The following is a 19,703-nucleotide window of genomic DNA, read 5'->3' as shown; positions in this document are numbered from 1 at the left end:
ACCGGGGACTTATAGCGTGGTTAGTGTTTTTGTTCAGAATCTTTTTTATGCTATACTTCATGAACATTTCATGAATTGCGTTAAGGACACGATAATTGAAGACGCTGATGACGTCCAGTTTAGAAGTGATCGTGGCATATCTGCATTCTTTCTAGACGTTACAGTCGCATCTCCCTTACACATTTCGAGCGTTGAGAAATTCATTCATTCAATTTATTTTTCCTTTGTCGACAAGGAGTGGACGGGACCAAAAGTCGCAACAGCGATTTCACAGAGGTCCCAACTACCTAATGATCCAATGTACATACTAAATACCGGAGTTTGCATTGGTTCAATGGTGCCACCAGTGCTCAGACAACATTTTCTGAAGCTGTGTTCAGTGGGGCCGTGAATCAGAACTCGCAGGTTTATTTGGTTGTACGTGTGCTCCAGTATGTTGACGATTACTTGGTTTTTGTGGAGGGGATGAACAACGCCACTAACATGGTTAATGTTCTCAATGCTTTTAGAGAAAGGGGTTATGCCTGGCACTTCATCTGCGAGGTTGCTCATTGTGATAAGTTACAGTTCCTTGATCTGTCGTTCCGATATAAGGAGAAGCACATGTGCTAGGCATATGCACCACAATCAGTTAAACCCCTTTTGAACGTCACACCTGAGCATCTTGGTATAGTGAAGAACGGTTTGGCAATTTCATGCCTGACTTCTGCACTGTTAGAATGGTGTGTTGATAGCATGCAAGTCAATTTTCAGGAGCAGGTGCAGCGGCTTAGCTCAACTATCTATGGTTCTAGTTTCTTGACATGTGCTTCTCAGTGACTGTTTGATAGGATAAAAGCAGCTGGAAGAAAGCGCCCTGAGGAGTCTGTCGAAGCCTTTAATAAAGCCAAATATGTGGTTATAGTGTATATACTCGCGGTGCCATACCACCTGAAAAAGATTGTCAGTAGGTACGATGTTGAAGTAGTCTTTTCGTCAAAAAAAAAAACTTGGCAATAGTTGTGCGCCCATTGAAAGGCTGAATGCAAGGCGGGTCATCAGGGTAGTAACTGTTTAGTAAAACACACACCCCGCTTTGCGCCTTGTGGCGATGGTGTTGTTTATAAGGTGCCGATTTCATGAAGAAAAGTATACATTGGAAAGACCGGACGACGCGTTCATGTCCGCCTTAAAGAACACTGCAACTCCTTGAAAGGTACGCCCGATTCCCACGTGTCAAGCCATTCTCGTAATTGCGGTTGCGCACCGGATTCTGAAAATGCGGGCATCGTCATGAGATACAAAAATCAGCATACACGAGAGGTAGCTGAGGCTCATCATATCCAGAAGAACATGTCCGTGTGTGCAAGTCAACCGTCTATATTTTTGACGCATACTGAAAGTGCATGTTTGAATCATATGTAGCGACATGTGTATGGTGTTTGGCATCTTTTGTTCTTAGTTTGGCACGTTTTTCTCCCGTCTTTGGTTTTTTGTGTGTGCCGCTGTGTGTGTACATATTTGTGGCGTGTCATCAAGGCTGGAGTTGAAAGTCTGCGCATGTGTCGTCTCCTCTCGTCCATGTCTTTTCGTGGACTGCTACACCATGAAGGCAAAATTCATCGGCTGACGATAACGAAACTTTTATTCACGTCACCGAACAGGAAGTCAACAAATAAAGAAAAAGGTACAAACTGTAGCATTCCCAAAGTGATTCACTTAGTCATCATGTCTGTAGAGAGGTGGGTATCGTCCGTCATTTAATCTCACACTCCAGAGAACCATCTCTTCTGCCTCTTACCCGCCGTGGTTGCTCAGTGGCTATGGTGTTGGGCTGCTGAGCGCGAGGTCGCGGGATCGCATCCCTGCAGCGGCGGCCGCATTTCGATGGGGGGGGCAAAATGCGAAAACACCCGTGTACTTAGATTTAGGTGCACGTTAAAGAACCCCAGGTGGTCAAACTTTCTGGAGTCCTCCACTACGGCGTGCCTCATAATGAGGAAGTGGTTTTACACGTAAAACTCCGTAATTTTTTTTCTGCCTCTTCTCCCCGTTGATTTCTGTTCAATGTATTCTTTGACGCCTTGGACACAGTCCACTTCGCAAAATTTCGTATAAACATATGATTACTTCACAACAGCTTAACTACGCATCAAAAACAAATAGCGCAATTCAATAAACAGTGTTTAATCGACCATTTAAAGCTAATCAATTGAAATGGGGATATACATATGACTTAAAAAAAAGAAATCGCATACCCCAGTCTCTTTTTGATTCGCTTAGTTCAATTCCTGCGATAAAATACTCATGGACCACTAACACACCGACGTGTTTACGGATCCCACGTGACCTCGAGAAAGAGGTCTTGTATTGAATTGCGCTATAACGAAAGACCTCGAGGGTACGATGTTCGCTCTGGAAGTGTTTGCGTCCATCCAACCAAGGGTCTGGAAAGAGCGCACCGAGGCGTTGCGTATGTGCTCGGTAAGCGCGGCCGAGCGCTTCGCCATGTCCATGCTCCCAATGGCTCCCAAGAGCACGTGACCCAGAGCTGCCGGTGCTAACTGCAGCATTGCGGTCACGCAGATCTCGGCGCTCACCACGGGCGAATCCCGGAAGTTCTCCCTCTTGGAACAGCTAGACAGTGTTGCCGAGAAGGCGTACACCTCGTCCATGACAACCTGGCAGAGGATGGTCGTTTCATATAGCCTGGTCTTCTGTACAGCTACGGATTTCAAGACTTGAGGCCGCATATCTCCAGCTATCCCTTTCGAGCATATACAGGGTGTTTCACGTAACTTGAACCAAGCATTTGAAAAAAGTGGTTAGCCACAGCTGAATGGAGCCAAAGGCATATAGTTGGCCATCATGTGGCACTCCTTAAAGTAAATTGCCACATGGTGTGGCTCAGAAAGAGACTGAAGAAGACGAGAACGAGGTTCGTCTCGGCATCGCGCGTCGCCGCTTGCGTTTTTGTAAAGTGCAAGTGTATATTCGGCTTAATTATTTATTTGCTAAGATGAATTATGCAAAATTTTTAATACTAAGCTTATGGCCAAGTGCATTTCGTTGCGTGGTACAGGTGGTTCAGAAACAACCTATCCAATTTTTTTGCGGCAATTGTATATGCTGCGTGGCGATTTCTTTCGGCGTTTAAAGAAAGCCCGCGAAATAAGAAATAAAGCCACGTGATTGCGCTCGAGCGCTATAGCATTGCAGCGCTAGCTCTCAACCGTGCTTCCGGCCTATCGCTTATCAGGGACGACGGCGCTTCCTTTCCGTGTGCCGCCGCCAAAGGTACTGACGCACTGTGAAGCAGATGCCTATAGAGCCGCGGCCGCTCACTTCGCCGCGGTCCACGCGCACGGTTCTTTCGCACGAAGCGCGGTTGATAGCGCTGCATAATAATTCTTACATAATACGGTCCCCGAACTAATTGCCATAGACATTAGCTTGGAAGCAAGAATATTGGAGACTGACTATGCTTTGTGGAGCTAAATAATGAAATTGAAAGACTAAAAATGCTGAACGCTTAACTGCAATGTCGCCTGCCGAGGCAGTTGCACTGCTGAATTCAAAGTAGCGGGTTCAATCCTGGCCGCTGCGGCCGCATTTCGATGGAGGCGAAATACGAAAGCGCTTGTGTTCTTAAATTTAGGAGGCCAAGAAACCTTTATAGTCAAAATTATTCCGGAGTCCCACATACGACGCGCCTCATGATCAGATCGTGATTGTGGCACGTAAAACCCCCGAATTCAGTAAACTCTAATGAATATTAAACGTTGAAATGCCTCAGTCTAACTTACGGAAGCACCTCAAGACGAAAGTGCACTTTCTTTACTGACCTCCATCGTGCCTCCTTACCATCGGGCTTCACACCCTCAGCACGTTCAACCTCAGCTTTGTGGTGTTTAATAAAACCTCAAGTACCACTTACGGTTCCAGGGACAAGAAAGATGGCCGACCTGCCTGCCTTGGCCTTGAAGCAAGCAGCTCTGGATTGTTTGCACACTTTCTACTTTGATCGAGTCCACATATATACGGATGGTTCTTCCACTCAGACCAGCTCCACCAGCGCAGTGGTTATACCATCACGATCACTAAGCATCCAATACAAGATTTCTCACTTGACAACATCGACCGGTTCGGAGCTTGTTGCCCTCCGAGGCGCCGTTGTTTATATTAGTAACCAACCGGCTAATCGGTGGGCAATATTCTGCGATTCAAAGGCGGCCTTACAATGTCTTCTGTCATCTTTTCGTCGCGCCTCATGTGAACAACTCGTGTCGTAGATACGAGAAATGCACCATCACATGATCACGAAAGGACACGACGTCGTGTTTCAGTGGCTGCCTGGTCATTGCGGTATCTCCGGCAACGACCTCGCTGACGAAGCTGCTAGGAAAGCACACGAAGGAGCAACCCTTGTTTCTATACCTTCATCGCGGACCAACGCAGCCCAGCACTTAGGCAAGCTAGCGCACTCTTTGGCATTGGACAAGTGGCACACACCTGAATACACTCAACATCGATTGCATTCCCTCGATCCCTCTATGCAACTGCGGCTGTTACCAGGTCTTCCGCGAAATGAGGAAACAGTGCTGTGCCGCTTACGTTTGGGCGTCGCATTCACAAATGCATATGCATTTTTGATTGGAATGACTAATAGCGCCGAGTGCAATGCCTGCGGTGTCGAGGAAACCATAGAACACCTACTGTGCTACTGCCCATCTTTTGAAGATGAAAGGCACGACCTCTGCACAGCTCTCAATCAGCTAGATGGAAAGCCGTTCACCTTGAACAAGATCTTGGGACCATGGCCTCGCATATCGCAGCTACAAAAGGCCACAAAAGCGCTGCTGCGATATTTGAAAGATACCGGATTGAGTCAGCGTCTGTGATCCAGACTGAGTGACCGACCGATATCCCCAGTGGACTTTCTCTTCTTTTAATCGTTCCGTCCCCCTTTCCCGAGTGTAGGGTAGCCAACCGGGCTCAGTCCTGGTTAACCTCCCTACCTTTCATTTATAATTTTCTCTTTCTCTTTACTGACCTTGGGTTCGTTGCTCACGAAAAATTCAAAGTTTTTCCTAACATGCGATAAGCGTCGCGGTGATTTAGAAGTGTTTGTCAAAGCGGTTCTTTTGTCTATTTCTTTCTTTCTTTCTTTCTTTCTTTTTTTTTTGCTCTCGGCGCAATGGTCGGTCCCGATCGCACACTTTTGTGGCACTTGCATCCACCGCGGTGGCGTTGCGGCTATGGAGTTACGCTGCTATGCCAATCTGCTAATCAAATCCCGGCCATGGCGGCCGCATTTCGATGAGGGAGAAATGCGAAAACGCCGGTTTAAAATGCATTGGGTGGACGTTAAAGATCACCTGGTGGTCTAAATTAATCTGGAGTCCTTCACTACGGCGTGCGTCATAATCATGTCGTGATTTCCGTACGTAAAACTCCAGAATGTAAGTTTTGTGGCGCTTGCACCTACTACCTTTAGAAAGCGTGCCTTCAGAGCAGATTATCACAATGCCAGTACTGTAGTTTTCAAATCGCGATCACAAATTTTAAAGGAAGTGTTAATAAACTGCCCATGCCATTAACCGACCTTATTGCTGGCCATGGTGTTGCGACAGCATAGCTTCCGCTACCGCAGATCAAAGGCGATATATATATATATATATATATATATATATATATATATATATATATATATATATATATATATATATAGAGAGAGAGAGAGAGAGAGAGAGAGAGAGAGAGAAGACGGACCGAGATTATTCCTATCACAGATATCAGACGACACAGAACGGCGACGTAACTTTACACATACGGTATATTCCTGAAATAGTGCGACTGCTCAATGTACCCGAAGGCGATCAGTAGCATCAAACAGGAATCTCCTTTGAATCAACTGGGAACACAAGATCTCGTCATGAACCGTCCAACTGCAGTTTCTTGCTGAAATTAGAAGACGCTTTACCTAAATTTTTGCAAACGCTCTTGCACTCTTGCACGTGCTGGGACCTTCATAAAATTTCTTTCGTTTTCGTTGTAAATCAATTGGATAATTAAAACAGGTACTGCATTCCTAAACAAATAGCCGCGATGGCTGAAAAGTATTGCGTTGTGCTGCTTAGTACAATGTAGCGAGGTCGATTCCAGAAGGTTACGTTCGCATTTGGAGTGGGGCAGAATGCTGAAACGCTCTTGCACCGTGCTTTGAGTGCACGCTAAACAATCTCATGTGTCAAAAGTGATTCGGAGCCCTCATCTAAGCGTACTTTACATGCCACGAGTTGCCTTGGGACGTTAAACCTTAACCGTTCTTCGGAGAGCCTGTAGATTTGCGAGTAGGCGAACGTGAGCTCCTAGCTGAATCACATCGTGAACGGTTTACTTTTTTTCTTTTACCAGGTAGTAGAACACAGTGATCTGCGCCATTGTTTGTGCTATCGAAATAATTTTTCAGCCGGTAGTATTGAAGGCTGCAGTGCGCCGTATGCCACTGAATAGAGCGGGCAAACTTAACCGCGTGTCAAAACATTTTGCAGTATATACGGTCGTGTCACTTCCATGCCATTTAGAATATGGCTGCACATTATACTGACCTTCCAGCCCAAGACCAACAGCACGTCCACCGTGGTGTTCTCGAAGCGGGCCAATGCGTTCCACAGGATGAAAAACGGGCTCTGGCTGGAAACCAGAAGGAGGTCCTCAGGGCCGACCTGCAAGAAACACCCATCTTATGTATGCAATGTTTTAGTGCATTCAGAAAGAGCTGTCATTTAACCGGAACCAGGTTTACAATAGATAATAGCCAAATGATATGTAGCTGATTTAGCACTATGACAGTGATTCGGGCTGGCTGACCTGTCACGCTGCGAATCCGAGTAGAGCTTAAGAAAGAATGACGAACATAAGTTAGTTATCTGACGTGTTCTCGCGCCTAATGTCTGCCCTTGTCCTTATATTATATAGCCTTACTCGCATTCCCAGTGCTTGAGTACACTCGTAGCATGTGTGCTTCGCAGTCGCAGGACGTCGTGTCGGCAGTTATTCCAAACGCCTGCTTGACTTCACAACACGTGGACGCAGTGTATTAAACCCCGCCTAACATAGGTCGCATGTTAGTTGCATGTATAGACCAAAGCTTTCAGCCAAAATGTCATGACTGGGCTTTAAATACCATACCTATTTAATTTCCCTTAATAACTATAAATGCAGAGATCTGTTCTGGTTGCACCCTCAAAGCAAACAAAGAAACCAGTGTTAGGAATGGCCGTACGGGGTGGAAACATGCCAGCTTTCAGCCCACTGCGCGTGTTCCAAGCCCACCAGACGGGGCGCCCTTCCGAGAACTGCGGATGACCGGCAGCCACGTGGCGCGCGGTCAGCTCAGGAATGTGGTAATCGGCAGCGCCACCCGGGACGGAGCAAAGTTCCACGAAGCCCTCTGACGTCGACACCGAGAGCTGTGCGGCACTGAAACCTGTGTGTGTGTGCAACACGAACATTTCCGTCCACTGGAACTCCGTCCACGGGGAATCCGTCCACGGGGCCCTCGAACGGTGACGTCGGACGATGACGTCGAACTATGACGTCAAGCGGAGAGGATATAAGCAGCGTTTGCCGGCTGCTAGAGTGTGCTCGTCGTCGGGAGCTGAGTGCTCGTTGTCATGCTGGAAATGTAGTAGTGAGATGTGTGCTCGTAAACTGTTTGCTGTGTGTTAGTTTTGCGGGCTCCATATGGGAGTCGCGCTAGACTGCCAATGTATCTTGCTTAAAATACTTAATATGTAAATAAATCCTGTTCACCGAGTTCCTCTCTACGGCCTTCAACTCCTTCCAATGGTGGCAGCGGCGAGGTCGTCCGAAGACTCCTACATCTGGTTGACAGTGGTGGGACCGTCCGACGAATCTAATACCAGGAAGGATACCTATAAACAAAGTATTTTATCCTAGCTGGAACCAGCGTGTCAAAACTAAAAATCTTTCGCGTTCGGTTTGGGTTCGGGCTCACGTTTATTGGATCTGGTTGAGATTCACCTCCGGATCGAAAATTATAACGGTTCAAACCGGTTCGGAGCATTCTGAACCGGTTCAAACAAGTTCGGAGCATTTTGAACCGTTTCATTTGAGATCAAATGGGTCAGAATCATCATAATCAGCCTATTTCATGTACACTGCAGGACGAAGGCCTCTCCCTGCGATCTCCAATTACCCCTGTTCTGCGCCAACCGATTCCAAATGGCGCCTGCGAATTTCCTAATTTCATCGCCCCACCTGATTTTCTGCCGTTTTCGACTGAGCTTCACTTCGCTTGGCACCCATTCTGTAACTCTAATGGTCCACCGGTTATCTATCCTATGCATTACATGACCTGCCTAGCTCCATTTTTTTCTCGTAATGTCGATTAGAATATCGGCTATCCCTGTTTGCTCACTGATCCACACCGCTCTCTTCCTGTCTCTTAACGTAATGCCTAACATTCGTCGTTCCATCGCCCTTTGCGCAGTCCTTAACTTGTTCTCAAGCTTCTTTGTCAGTCTCCAAGTCTCTGCCCCATACGTCAGCATTGGTAAAATGCACTGATTCTACACGTTCCTTTTCAATGATAATGGTTAGCCTCCCGTCACGAGGTGAAAATGTCTGCTGTATGCGATCCAACCCATTTTTATTCTTCTATTAATTTCCTTCTCATGATCATGGTTCACTGTGCGTAATTGGCCTAGGCAAACGTACTCCTTCACAGACTGTAGGCTGACTGGCTATTCTGAACTCTTGTTCCTTTGCCCGGCTATTCATCATTATATTTGTATTTTACATATTAATCTTCATCCCCACTCTTACACTCTCTCTATTAAGGTCCTCAATCACTTGTTCTAACTCGTCTCCAGTGTACTTAAACAGGGCAGTGTCACCTGCAAACCGAAGCTTGCTGATATATTTGCCGTTTATCCTCACTCCTAAGCTTCCCCAGTTTAATAGCTAAACTACGTCTTCCAAAAACGGAGTGAATAGCATTGAAGAGATTGTCTTCTTGTCGGACCCCTTTTTTATATATGTATCTTCCTACTTTTCTTCATGAGAATTAAGGTAGCTGTGGAATCTCTGTAGATATTTTCTAAGATATTTACGTAAGTGTCCTGTACTCCTTGATTACGTAATGCCTCTATGCCTGCTGGTACCTCAATTGAATCAAATGCCTTTTCGTAATCTATGAAAGCCATATAGAGCGATTGATTGTACTCTGCGGATTTCTCGATTACCTGATTAATGATATAGATTTCATCGATTGTTGAGTATCCTTTCCTGAAGCCAGCCCTTACTTGACTAAAGTCCAGTGTTGCCCTTATTCTATTGAAAATTATCTTGGTGAATATTTTATATAATACTGTGAGAGAGCTAATGGGCCTAGAATTTTTCAATTCTTTAACTTCTCCGTTTTTGTGGATTAGTATAATGTTGGCATTCTTCCAGTTTTCTGGAACCCTTGAAGTCGTGAGACATTTCGTATAAAGAGCCACCAGTTTTCCAAGCATTATGTCTCCTCCATCTCTGATTAAATCGACTGTTATTCCATCTTCTCCTGCCGCTTTTGCCCCTTTCATATCTTGCAAGGCCCTTCTAACCTCATCGCTAGTTAAGGAGGAGTTTGTATCCGGTTCATTATTGATTCTAATGGAGGTATCCTGACTCCTCTGGGTACTGTACAAGTCAATATAGAAGTCTTCCGCTGCTTTTACTATACCTTCCAGACTGCTGATGATACTACTCTGCTTATCTTTCAGTGTATACATCTTGGTTTGTCCTATGCCAAACTTCTTTCTCACTGATTTCATGCTGCGTCCACTTTTTCCTGCTTCCTCATCCTTTCTCACGTTACAATTTCGGATATCCCTTATTTTCTACGTGTTGATCAGTTTTGACAGTTCCGCGAATTCTATTTTATCTCTTGAGTTGGGCACTTTCATTCTTTGTAGTTTCTTTATTAGGTCCTTCGTTTCTTGGGAGAGCTTGCCTACTGGTTGCCTTGGTGCCTTACCTCCCACTTCAACTGCTGCTTCTGACGCCAGCCTAGTTACGGTTTCATTATTTACCCTCTATGTCATCTTCATCTCTCTGTTCTAAGGCTGTATATTTATTTGCAAGTACCAGCCTAAATTTGTCTACTTTTACCCTTACTGCCTCTAAGTTGATCTGTTTCTTCTTGAATAATTTCACTCTTTCTCTCTTCAAATTCCGGTGAATCCTAGACCTCACTAACCTATGCTCACTGCACTTTACCTAACACTTCAACATCCTGTAATATGCTGGTATCGGCAGAAAGTACGAAATCTATTTCATTTCTTACTTCAATATTAGGGCTTTTCCAGGTCCACATTTTGTTGCTACGCTTCCTGAAAAGGTGTTCATTATTCGCGGCTAATTCCTTTGCGCGAATTCTACCAGCATCTCTCCTCTACCGTTCCTAGAATCGACGCCGTAGTTGTCAATTGCTTGTTCAGTAGCCTGCTTTTTCCCGACTTTTGCATTGAACTCGCTCATTACTACAGTATACTGAGTTTGCACTTTTCTCATCGCTAATTCAACATCTTCATAAAACTGAGCTACTTGCTCATCATCGTGACTGGATGTTGGAGCGCACGCGTGTACTACCTTTAATCTATACCTCTTATTAAGTTTGATTACGACTACTGCTACCTCCTCATTAGTGCTGTATAATTCGTCAATGTTGCCTGCTATGTCCTTGTGGATTAGGAATCCTACTCCGTATTGCTTATTATCTGGGAGACCTCTATAGGAGAGGACATGGCCGTTAGTCAGCACTGTATAAGCCTCACCAGTTCTTCTAACCTTACTAAGGCCAATGATATCCCAAACAATGCCTGATAATTGCTCAAAGAGTCCTGCTAAACTAGCCTCACTCGAGAGAGTTCGGGTGTTAAAGGTTGCCAGGGTCATTTTGCATTGGCTGCCTGCCCGGGTCGAGAGATTCTTAGCACCCTCTGCTACGCTACAGGTCTCACCGCCGCCTTGGTCAGGTGCTCCGCAGCTGCTCTGGACTGAGGGCCATTGGTTGATCGAATGAGTCATTAGGGAGGGCGTGGCCGAATACTGCACCAGGAAGGCCAATTCCTGTTCTGGTGAGGGAGTGTATTTTGCTGAATCTTAGTCGGTCTTTCTATTTTGGTTGTACCTGGATTAGTATAGCCCCACTGACTCTCGGCATCTTTAACCGGTGTCAGGCTGAAAAAATATTACTGGCTCTCCCGTAATCGAGAGTAGATGTAAGCATGAAATGGCAACCGGCAGAACAGCTTGGGTGGAGATGATACTAGCCACAATGCTATACTAGTTCGCAACTACAACTAGACACTAGTTCGCAACGGCACACCCCACCACACCACACCGCACCACGCCATACTGTGCACTGGTCTATATGGACGCAATAGTTTCCTGTCACAGAGAGAACCTCATTGCAAGTCTCGTCTCGGTCAAACAGCCATCCACGGCGTGCCGGACGTGTAGCAGGCATCACGGACCACTGGCGTTAAAAAGAGCACAGACAACTTTGTCTCAGTGAGAAAGGATGGCAATCAAGTGTTTAGGGCCCTCTATCGGCCATTTGAAACGTCGGTATTGGAAATGACAAATAAAAATTCATCGTAGTAGAAGTTACAGCTTCAGTGATATTGTAAACAAACAGGAAGAACACGGAAGCAATATTTTTTGTAAGTTGTTTGGGTGTAACTAGAGTATGTAATGCAGTCCTGTACAAAGGTTGGGGGGATCTCGTTTTGTTCTCGCTACTTCCCCAGATGTTCTCGTTTGAGTGCCCGGATGACGGTTCCGGCTTTTGGATCAAGGTCACTTGAAGGTCGCTCGGGAGATAAAAGCATTTCATGCTTAAAAACAACATTTGCGTGCTACGGGTTTCCGGAAACTTGCGTGGTGCTCTAGGACGAACGTATAAACAAGTTCGCTTGGCGCATTGCGTAGAAGCCTGGAACATGCTCGCGAGGAAGTCTCATAAGTGCAAAGTGAAGCCCATAAATGTTCAACCGTTAATCATTGGAGTTCTTCTCCACGTGTACGCAGCAACTCTGTGACCAGCTCTCAGCAAAAAAAAAGAACACGAAAGCTTTCTTACGCAACTTATTTGCAGAAATGCAAACGCCTCACTAAGACAATGCAATTGAAATTAGTTCCCACCACCTGTGCTGCATGGTCTATTAAAACCGTGCCTGAGTCGCATAACATATATATTCCAAATCAGATCCTCGCCGTTGTATAGTTCATCGGCCAGTCAGTGCATGACGGCAATTAGTTCAACTTAGCAGAAGCATTTTCTGTTGAACACCTGAGCGCTGATGCGGGGATATATGAGCGATAAACATGGCATACCAGGCGCCGAACCTAAGTGCCTCTACGCCGAGCCACGCTCAACGAAAGAAAGACAAAAGAAGGCCTGTCCAGCATGTCCAGGGAGCACAGTTAGCCGCGCGCCGCTTCGGCAGTTGCCAAACGCACCGGCACATAAAGGCGCACTGCACGCGCTGTATAGACACGCGCAAATTTCTTCAGACGGCAACGAGGAGTGGGCTGCTGGCGTAGAGCTTAAAAGGATGTAAACTTGTCATCGCTCGTTCTAGATGGCAATCCGCTCGCACCCATAGATTGTACGTGGCTCGAGACGCATGTTTCACTGCAGCGCTATTTCGATTTTGGGGACGAGAAAGACTCAGGGTTGACAGAAGGCGCGTGCGCACACCTGCGAGGTTGGTTTATTCACTGCAGGGGTATATCGGATCTACGTTTGCAACACACGATACTGACGGCCTTATACCAGAGACGCTGAACCTAAAGAAGGGCCGCGCTTCCGGACAACGACGAGTGCGGAAGGGCAGAAAGACCAGTCGTAAGAGCAATTTTTGCCCAAAGGAGCTCGTGTAACCGGCGGTGCTTACACGTGAGCAAGATAGCAGCTAAGAAACACCTCCACAGTGAAGAGGCTGCCAATGCTAATGCGTTAGGTAACCGACGATTTCCTCCTCTCTTTCTTCTTTCCTTTTTTTTTAAGTGCATCATCTCAAAGCAGTGTGAGAGCTTCGTACTACAGCAGCGTGCGCCCAGCCGTACCTGTACGTCCGGCTTGAGGCAGCTGTTGAAGACTTCCAGCCAAGCGCTCTCACTGACGCGGTCCCGGGTGAGCGCGGGCAGCTGTCTGAACTGGTAGTATCGCGGCGAGTACGGGTGATGGGCGCGCGAGGTGATGTCGAGCGTGGACAGCTCGGCGCGCACGCGTGCCATCCATTCGGCCACATCTCTCGGCCGGTCGAGCCGGGCGGCGAAAGCGCGCAGGCAGTCCGAGTGCATGTCGGTGGTTGTGCTGCGCCACGGCTGGCGATCCACGTCGGCCACCATCAGTGAGTAGCCCTCGTCGGTGAGCAGGTACGGCACCAGGGTAAATTTCACCAGCGGGTGGATGTCGTATCTGGGCGCGGATGTATACGGGAGGAGTCGAATACACATTGACGAGTGCACATGTAAGAAGCGAAAAAAGAAAGCCGTTTGAAAAAATGTGTGTTTATGTTAATATCGTCAGAGTAAATTTATTACACAACTCTTTTTAGTGCGTGATGGTCCCCATATGCAAGCCTATGCACGTGTCGAAGTATCTGTGTTCCACTGCAGTACGCCAAAAGCCGCTGGTGCTTGAAGTAAAAAGCATCCTAAGCATCCTGCAGGCCATGCAACGCAGCTGGCTATGGGCGGCTAACACGGCAACGGGACGCCGTCTCCTAGAGCACGGCCGGTCTCTAGGGGAGCGCGCGCTTTCCTTCGAAGCGAGCGCTCCCCTCAAGACCGGCCGTGCCTAGAGGAGTCGTCTTTATATTTCCCGTAACTTGCGTTGCGCCAAAAAGAATGTATGGCAAACCTAAACCCCAGGTTACACAAGAATACGTTTTTCTACAGTTATTATGCCGCTGCACAGGCGAGAGACACTTTTGTAGGTTACAGTGGGCACTCCTCTCCGGTACGTTGTTCTCTTCGACAAACTTCAACTTAATTCGTATATGTGGACTGCTGCGCAGTGAATATTCTCTTGATCTGTAATTATACGCAGACATAGGCCAACCCAATTTTACAAGTTCCGAGCAACTACAGCTATGTCTATCCTGCGAAGTGTACGCACACACGACGATATACTCTGTGGGCACGCGTCACGCACACTCCACATTCCAGCCAAACAGAGCACAACTTTGATGATAGCTCAGAAAATAAAGTGTACGGCTCCAAGCCGCACCTCACAGCAGGTATGTGGGTTGAATGCTCACTAGAACACGTGAGGGACTCTCACTTTTCTTCGCCGGATAACATTACACATCGTGTCTATACATGGTAAACGCACGACTTGTGTATAATATGTTTATATTTGCTCCACTTCGCATTTGTGTTGGCTTAGCTGGATTGTGGATTTTCTCTCTGAAACTGCTTGCAATGGGGCTAAACAAAGTATTTTCCCGCCAAAAACTATTTAAGTTCATGGGCACGTACACAGCACAATCCACTTATAGTGGCACCATTTCTAACGATTCATAACTTGATCCTTAAAAGCACTTCTTGTTGGGCTAGTTTGTAGCTGTTCATTATAAAATGTACAGACGCCAAATAAGCGGACACACACAAGAGAAGAGAACGGGACAGGGCGCCACTGGAAAATGTTTTATTCACAGAACGCAGGCACATATATACCGTCAGTCAACACATGCGCACAGAGCAAACATTCATCCACGCATCTAATCAAACATTTATCACACACAACGCTCAAGAAACCTCATCTCGGCCTTATATAATGATATTGAAGTTTCGCTAACGGTATATATGTGACTGCGTTCTGTGAATAAAACAGTTGCCAGTGACGCCCTGTCCCGTTCTCTTCTCTTGTGTGTGTCCGCTTATTTGGCGTCTTTATATTTTATAATAACTTGATCCATTCGAAATATTTATCGTCATTAACTTTTCCGTTCACCGTGAGAAAATAAACCACAAGTAACGCTGTGATTACTACTGCGTGTTCGATATAACGCCCCATGTTTTGACCTTCAAGTTCCGCTCGACCATCGCGCTTCCGGCTCGATCCTAGCGCGTGTGCTCGCCGAAGCCCGAGGCCGACGAGGAAGCTGAGGAAGTCGAACTCCTTGCGTGGTGGTTCGAGAGAGGGCCACACGAAGTGGAACTCGGTCCGCAGTTCGTGCAGGGCGACCGTGTGTTCTTGCTTATCGGCCATGACGGCCAGACAGCGCTGGTAGCCCGCAGTCACCAGCGAGCCGGACGTGAACGAGAAGCTGCTCGGGCTCTTCTCTAGCTCTTAAACCAAAAGCAGCCTGCGGCATATTAAAAAAAAAGAGGAACAGCGTCCACGCGGTGAGTCCATGCTTGTTATGTACTGAAGACACATGAGAGAGAGGAAAGGATGCAGAGTGGCACATTCCTCCTTCGTGGGACTTTGCAACGTTTTAAACGAGACACGGATTCGCAGGACGATGGATATTTGAAGTGATCAGCAATGGCCGAAGAAGCGATGTCTGAGGCTGAGCGTTTCCACACGGACAACTTTGTCTTCCTTGGGGCAACAAGAAGACAGGCCCCTGCAGATGGAAAGTTCCCTTTTCGAAACGTTGGCTCCAACCTGACAGGCTGATACACCTCTTGTTTGACCACTTGTTGATCACTTTTGTGAGACGTTCGTGTGACGGGGAGAGACGACCTGTACTGAAATATATCAAATTTCTGCAGAATCGGGATGCTGGGGAAGCCGGTGATACAGGGCGTGATTTCCACTTACAATTGTCACTTCAGTATGGCCCGCTCCACCCCCCCTTTCTTTATTTCAGAACACAGCCACGCTCACCTCCTCCACCCCCCCCCCCTTTTCCTTTTTCAGAACACGTGAGAGAAGAGCATTCTTTTCGTTTTTTTTTTTTTTCCTCAGCCGCGTTAGATGTAGTTGAGCGAGTTTAAAGATTGGTTAAATGGAATTTTAGTGGACCGAAACAACAGCTGGGTTATGTGAGATAGCATACGTTTGGAAGATTCCAGGATTAATTTTGACAACATGAGTTCTTTTATGTGCACCTAAATCTAGGTGAGCGGCACTTTTTGCATTAACAAACGTCGTAAATTCCGTAAAAAACTACCGGTGCGCATGAGCATTGCTGAATGTGCGCCTGCGTGCGAATGTGCAATATGAGTTAAGTTGCATGCAAAATTCACCCAGTGAAGTTATTGGTCCACGCGGCGCTTCACGCTGGCGGCCATTTGTGCGCTGAACGCGAAGCAGGGCAGCGGGTGGTCGCTCCACAGTGCGTGAGTGCGGGTTTGAATTGTCCCGTTCTAATATCATTCTTCTTTGGCAGGACCGTGCTGTACATTAGCAAAACCTTTGAACAGAGCGTGATGACCTGCAAGGTACGTTTGCGTGATGGTTGAAAGCGTCCCACGACAAGGAAACAGGGTTGTCTCTTCTTTCTTTGTGTCACTTTGCCTCCTCCACCCAACCCCGTCAATCTTTATGGAGTGTTCAGAATCGGCGATAATGATGAAGTGCGCAAGCTCTCAGTTAGCAATACCGGTATACTAAAAGCGCGAATAACGGTGGCCTGTACATAACCGGCCGTTCTCATGGTGGCTGCGCAAATAGGCCTTGGCGAGCACCTGTCCCGCTATCCATATAAAAGTGCCGCACGGACTGCGTCGTTGACGGCAGGCGTCGCCACGTACCTCGTGCGCGACGCGAGTAGTTCAAACTGGTCTCTGGTGCCGCCGTGACTGCCGTTCCAGAATCCGCACACGTGGTCGTAAAAGTTCTCGCACGGGTCCACGCAGCGGTTCACGCTGGCAGCCAGTTCGGCGCTGAAGTCGAAGCAGTGCGACGGGTGGTCGCACCAGGGGAACAGCCAGTCGGTCAGCCAAATGAAGGACATGCGCAGCGCGCAGTAGACGCACGACAGCGCCAGTTGTATGGGGAGCATCGAGGACATGGACTGACGGCGAAGCTCTCGCCTTCCAGGGCCTCTCTCGATAAGCCTCCCTGCAAAGTGCCCGCTTAAAGTCGACCGACGCATCAAGTCGACCGACGTGGTTGCTCAGTGGCTATGGTGTTGGGCTGCTGAGCACGAGGTCGCGGGATCGAATCCCGGCCACGGCGGCCGCATTTCGATGGGGGCGAACTGCGAACACACCCGCGTGCTTAGATTTAGGTGCACGTTAAAGAACCCCAGGTGGTCAAAATTTCCGGAGTCCTCCACTACGGCGTGCCTCATAATCAGAAAGTGGTTTTGGCACGTAAAACCCCAAATATTATTAGTAAATGTGCTCGATGAACGCGAAGCTGAAAGGAGCGGGTGGCGCAGAAATACAGTTTACGGCGAAGCGGGGGCGGCACGGGCCACTAACGAGCTTCTTCTGTTGCCTTGTTAGCGGACGCTTATCGTCGGCGCGCGCTTAGAACGTCACATTGGTCGCGTGGAGGGCGTGAGCAGGGCTAACCGCGTTTCCGGGCGAGAGAAAGCGTCAGCCGACGATGTTAGAAGCTGTGCTCCTGCAAATTTGAAACTGCGTCCACATGTCCGCAGGGTAACCAGCACAAAAGCTGTCAAAGGTTAGTTATCTTTCTGCAACTATAAGCGGTACTCGTGTACCCTCGAAAGTGCCGCACATCAGTTACCTTTTATCGGCGTCACAGGATCGAATAGCACGATGCGCGTATGTCCTTTCATAGACAGGACGATGATGATATGATAATGATGATGATTCAAGCACTGGCCCGTACCCTCAACAGAAGGTTTGTCAAGAAGCGCCAAGAAATCAGTGAGACGGCCCTGTAATGTTTTCGAAAGTTTTACCATTCCTCAATGGCAAAATTAATTAATTAAATTCCTGGATTTTACGTGTAAAATTCGAATAAAAGATTACACATTCGCTCTAAATTTTGGGAGAAAACGCAATTGGGTATTTTGAAATACTCGAAACTAACGAAATATTTCCCAGCAACCAATTGTTCAAGTCTGGTTACTTTTCACCGCCTGCTAAACAATGCATTGCAAATTATCAGAAGTGAAAGACCGACCAAAATTTTCGAAGCTATGCAGAATCAATATGTAATGTAAGCTTTGTTTTCGGTTTCGCGGCGGATGCCTACATGACAACCTGCAATCGCTGCTTGTAGTTTGTCGTTTGATGTTTTTGGCAGTCTTGTCATTAGCAGTTTTATATTTTACGCAAGAAGCAGTTATGTTTTCCGTGAAACGGGCCGTTTTACGTGTGTTTACCGCACACAAGTTACTAGTCAGTCAAGAACTTTATTCAGGGCCTCAGGAGGTTTAAGCCATTGGAGATCGCACGCAGGGAGCTCCTTGGGCCGAAACCGTAGGCGACGCCCAAGTCGGGACTGGAACGTGGTGACGCTCCGCCAGTTCTTGGGCCCTCTGGACGGCCTTGAGTTGGAGTTTGAGGTCCGGGCTTTTCAGGGCTTCTTCCCATTCGGGCTCACTGGAGAGAGGGCCCTCTGGTAACGCGGTACATTGCCAAAGCATGTGCGAGAGTGAGCAATAGAGTTCTGGGCAGTCTGGGCAATTTGCCGGGATTTCTGAGTTGTAGTGGCTTAGTAGGCCTCGTGACGGATACGAGTCCGTTTGCAGCATTCGAAACACGGCCGCCTGCGCGCGTTCGAGTTTGGCGTGCGGGAGCGGGTATTTAATTCTGCCTTTTCGATAGTGTGACGTGATTTCTTGGTAAGTGAGTAGCGGGTCATTAAACTGAATGTCCAGCCCCTGGGAGGCCGTGGTACCGTCGCGGCGGGCAAGTTCTCGCGCACGGTCGTGGGCCGTTTCATTGAGGTTGGGTTATTGCGGGTGAATGTCTTTCCCCATGTGAGCGGGGAACCAGGAGAGGCATCGTTTGCAGTCTTTTGAGCTCGCTAGTAGTATATGCGCTACCTCTTTCGATACGTTGCCGCTTTCGTAAGCCCGAATTGCAGCACGCGAATCCGTGAGGACATGGGTAAATGTGGGGTCTGCCATGGCGATGACTACGGCTATCTGTTCTGCTTTAGCGCTGGTAGTTGATTTAACCGATGTGGATGATCGTAACGTTCCGTTGCCGTCCACAACTGCTATCGCGAAAGTTGATGTATTGCCGTACTGGGCCGCGTCCACAAATGCGGTGGCTTCACGATCCGCGTCGATGCGGTCGAGAATCGCGCGGGCGCGGGCCCGGCGCCTACCCACGTTGTGTTGTGGGTGGACGTTTCTGGGAAATGGTGATACTTTGTAGTTGTCTCTAATTTCACTCGGTAGGGTAACAGCGTGCTCGAGATAGGGAGATGGGGAGACATTAGCTTCGCTTAAAATTAGTCTACCGGCTTTGGACGAGGATAGGCGGAGTATTTGCGCCATAGTCTGAGCCTCGATCACTTCGTCGATGTTGTTGTGCATGCCTAGCTGATCAACCTTTGCTGTACTTGCTCTTTGTGGAATGCCCAAGACCTGTTTGATGCTCTTGCGCATAAGTGTGTTTAGTTTCGTCTTTTCTGTTTTCGTCCAGTTGTGGGCAGAGGCGACGTAATTAATATGGCTCATAAGGAACGCGTGGTATACGCGCAGTAGGAATTATCTTCGCAGAGACCCTTCCTGCGCCATGAGACTCTGTGGATG

At 47.6% G+C, this 19,703-nt stretch overlaps 1 protein-coding gene across 1 annotated transcript; it reads right to left on the bottom strand.

Annotated features, from left to right (window-relative positions):
- Positions 1–1,168: 1,168 nt before the first annotated feature.
- LOC139051370 (uncharacterized) lies at positions 1,169–17,758 on the bottom strand. Its single transcript, XM_070528388.1, has 7 exons — positions 17,717–17,758; positions 16,771–17,080; positions 15,091–15,374; positions 13,126–13,480; positions 6,591–6,707; positions 2,442–2,660; positions 1,169–1,252 (listed from the first exon to the last, which is right to left on the bottom strand). The coding sequence occupies exons 4-7, from the start codon at positions 13,408–13,410 to the stop codon at positions 1,169–1,171; spliced, it is 705 nt and encodes a 234-aa protein (XP_070384489.1). The 5' UTR covers positions 13,411–13,480; positions 15,091–15,374; positions 16,771–17,080; positions 17,717–17,758.
- Positions 17,759–19,703: the final 1,945 nt, after the last annotated feature.

Source organism: Dermacentor albipictus, unplaced genomic scaffold (assembly GCF_038994185.2).
Source record: "Dermacentor albipictus isolate Rhodes 1998 colony unplaced genomic scaffold, USDA_Dalb.pri_finalv2 scaffold_11, whole genome shotgun sequence".
Lineage (NCBI taxonomy): Eukaryota > Metazoa > Arthropoda > Arachnida > Ixodida > Ixodidae > Dermacentor > Dermacentor albipictus.
Note: the sequence above shows the minus strand (reverse complement) of the source record. Positions and strands in the feature narration are given on the sequence as shown.